Source organism: Aplysia californica, unplaced genomic scaffold (genome assembly GCF_000002075.1).
Source record: "Aplysia californica isolate F4 #8 unplaced genomic scaffold, AplCal3.0 scaffold01205, whole genome shotgun sequence".
Lineage (NCBI taxonomy): Eukaryota > Metazoa > Mollusca > Gastropoda > Aplysiida > Aplysiidae > Aplysia > Aplysia californica.
In genome coordinates this window covers 16,195-17,493 of record NW_004798475.1, presented here as the reverse complement: position 1 = coordinate 17,493, position 1,299 = coordinate 16,195, and the positions used below count along the sequence as shown (strand labels likewise).

At 42.8% G+C, this 1,299-nt stretch overlaps 1 protein-coding gene across 1 annotated transcript in view; it reads left to right on the top strand.

Annotated features, from left to right (window-relative positions):
- Positions 1 to 1,299, top strand: part of LOC101856234 (proton-coupled amino acid transporter 4) — a gene marked incomplete in the record, with an annotated part of 12,303 nt that overhangs the window by 6,272 nt on the left and 4,732 nt on the right. The window contains 1 exon segment of the mRNA XM_013090291.2: positions 1,028 to 1,158. Within this exon segment, the coding sequence (XP_012945745.2) occupies positions 1,028 to 1,158 (131 nt within the window).

The window sequence follows — 1,299 nt, the reverse complement described above, 5'->3', positions numbered from 1 at the left end:
AGAGAGAGAGAGAGAAATGGGGAGAGAGAGAAAGAGACAGAGAGAGAGAGAGAAAGAGACAAAGAGAGAGAGAGAGAAAGAGACAGAGAGACACACAGAGAGAGAGAGAGACAGACAGACAGACAGACAGACAGAGAGAGTTTATCACTGACACCAGGTGACCCCCACCTTCTTCAATCACAAATATCTCGACTTCTATTCAAACTGCGTGGGTATTTTGTCATGAAAAGCAAGACAAATGAACAAGCTTTAATTAAGATGATACCAACAGCTCCAACTGCTCAAGAACCTATTTGTGTTTCAAGTGCCATGAAACTCTTGCTAAAAAGAATTAGACGGACTCTGTTTCTCCTTAGTGTTATACCCTATGTCATCATGTCTTCAACATGTCATGACACAGTTTACGATGGTTATTCTGTTGTGACCACGCCTGCCGCTCTATGAAGTCTAAAAATCAGGATCTTAAGGGGGAAAATTCGGGGTCAGGGTGAAAAAAAAATTGGGATTAAAGACAAATCACCAGGGTGACTGCTGCCAAGCTGACTTAAGATTAATTTTCCAGGGGTGTCCAGTCCATAAATATATGAAAGCAGAAAAAGTTTTTAGAAAAATTCAGAGCAGCAGACGGAACAAAAAAATCAGGATTCATGCGATAGAAATTGGGATGTGTGAGATTTATGGCCAAAAAATCGGGATATCCTGATTAAATTGAGATGAGTGGCAGGTCTGATTGTGACACATTTTGCGATGGTTGTTCTGTGGTAACACATTTTGCGACGGTGACACATTTGAGGACAATTGTTATAATTATAATAATAATAATAATAAATAGCATTTGTATAGCGCATAACCCCACTCAACAGCAAGCTCTATGCGCTTTACACTGTATTATTATTACCCCAGCAGACCATAGAACACTCCGAAACATTCTCACTCAACATCCCGGGAAGCATACAGTGCAAGCAGCTGGTGAAGCGTTCAAAGACTACCAAACTGACAAGGTCTTCCACTGTCTATTATTCCCCAGGTCTGGTGATCATCATCCAGTACATTGTTCAAGGCCTTCCTGATGTCTCCGCCCGCCCCGCCTTCAGCTCCTTCGCTGATCTCCCCTTGTTCTTCGGCACTGCCATTTTTTCTATCGAGGGCATCAGTTTGGTGAGTGAGATATACGTGTGTGTGTGTTGTGCGCTGTTCGAATCTCTCCCTTATGTTGTGGATGACCCCTCCTTTTTTTTTTTGTAAAGTGTTTTACGGCGCTCGCAACTGCATAGGTCATATGAGCGCGCGGGACACACC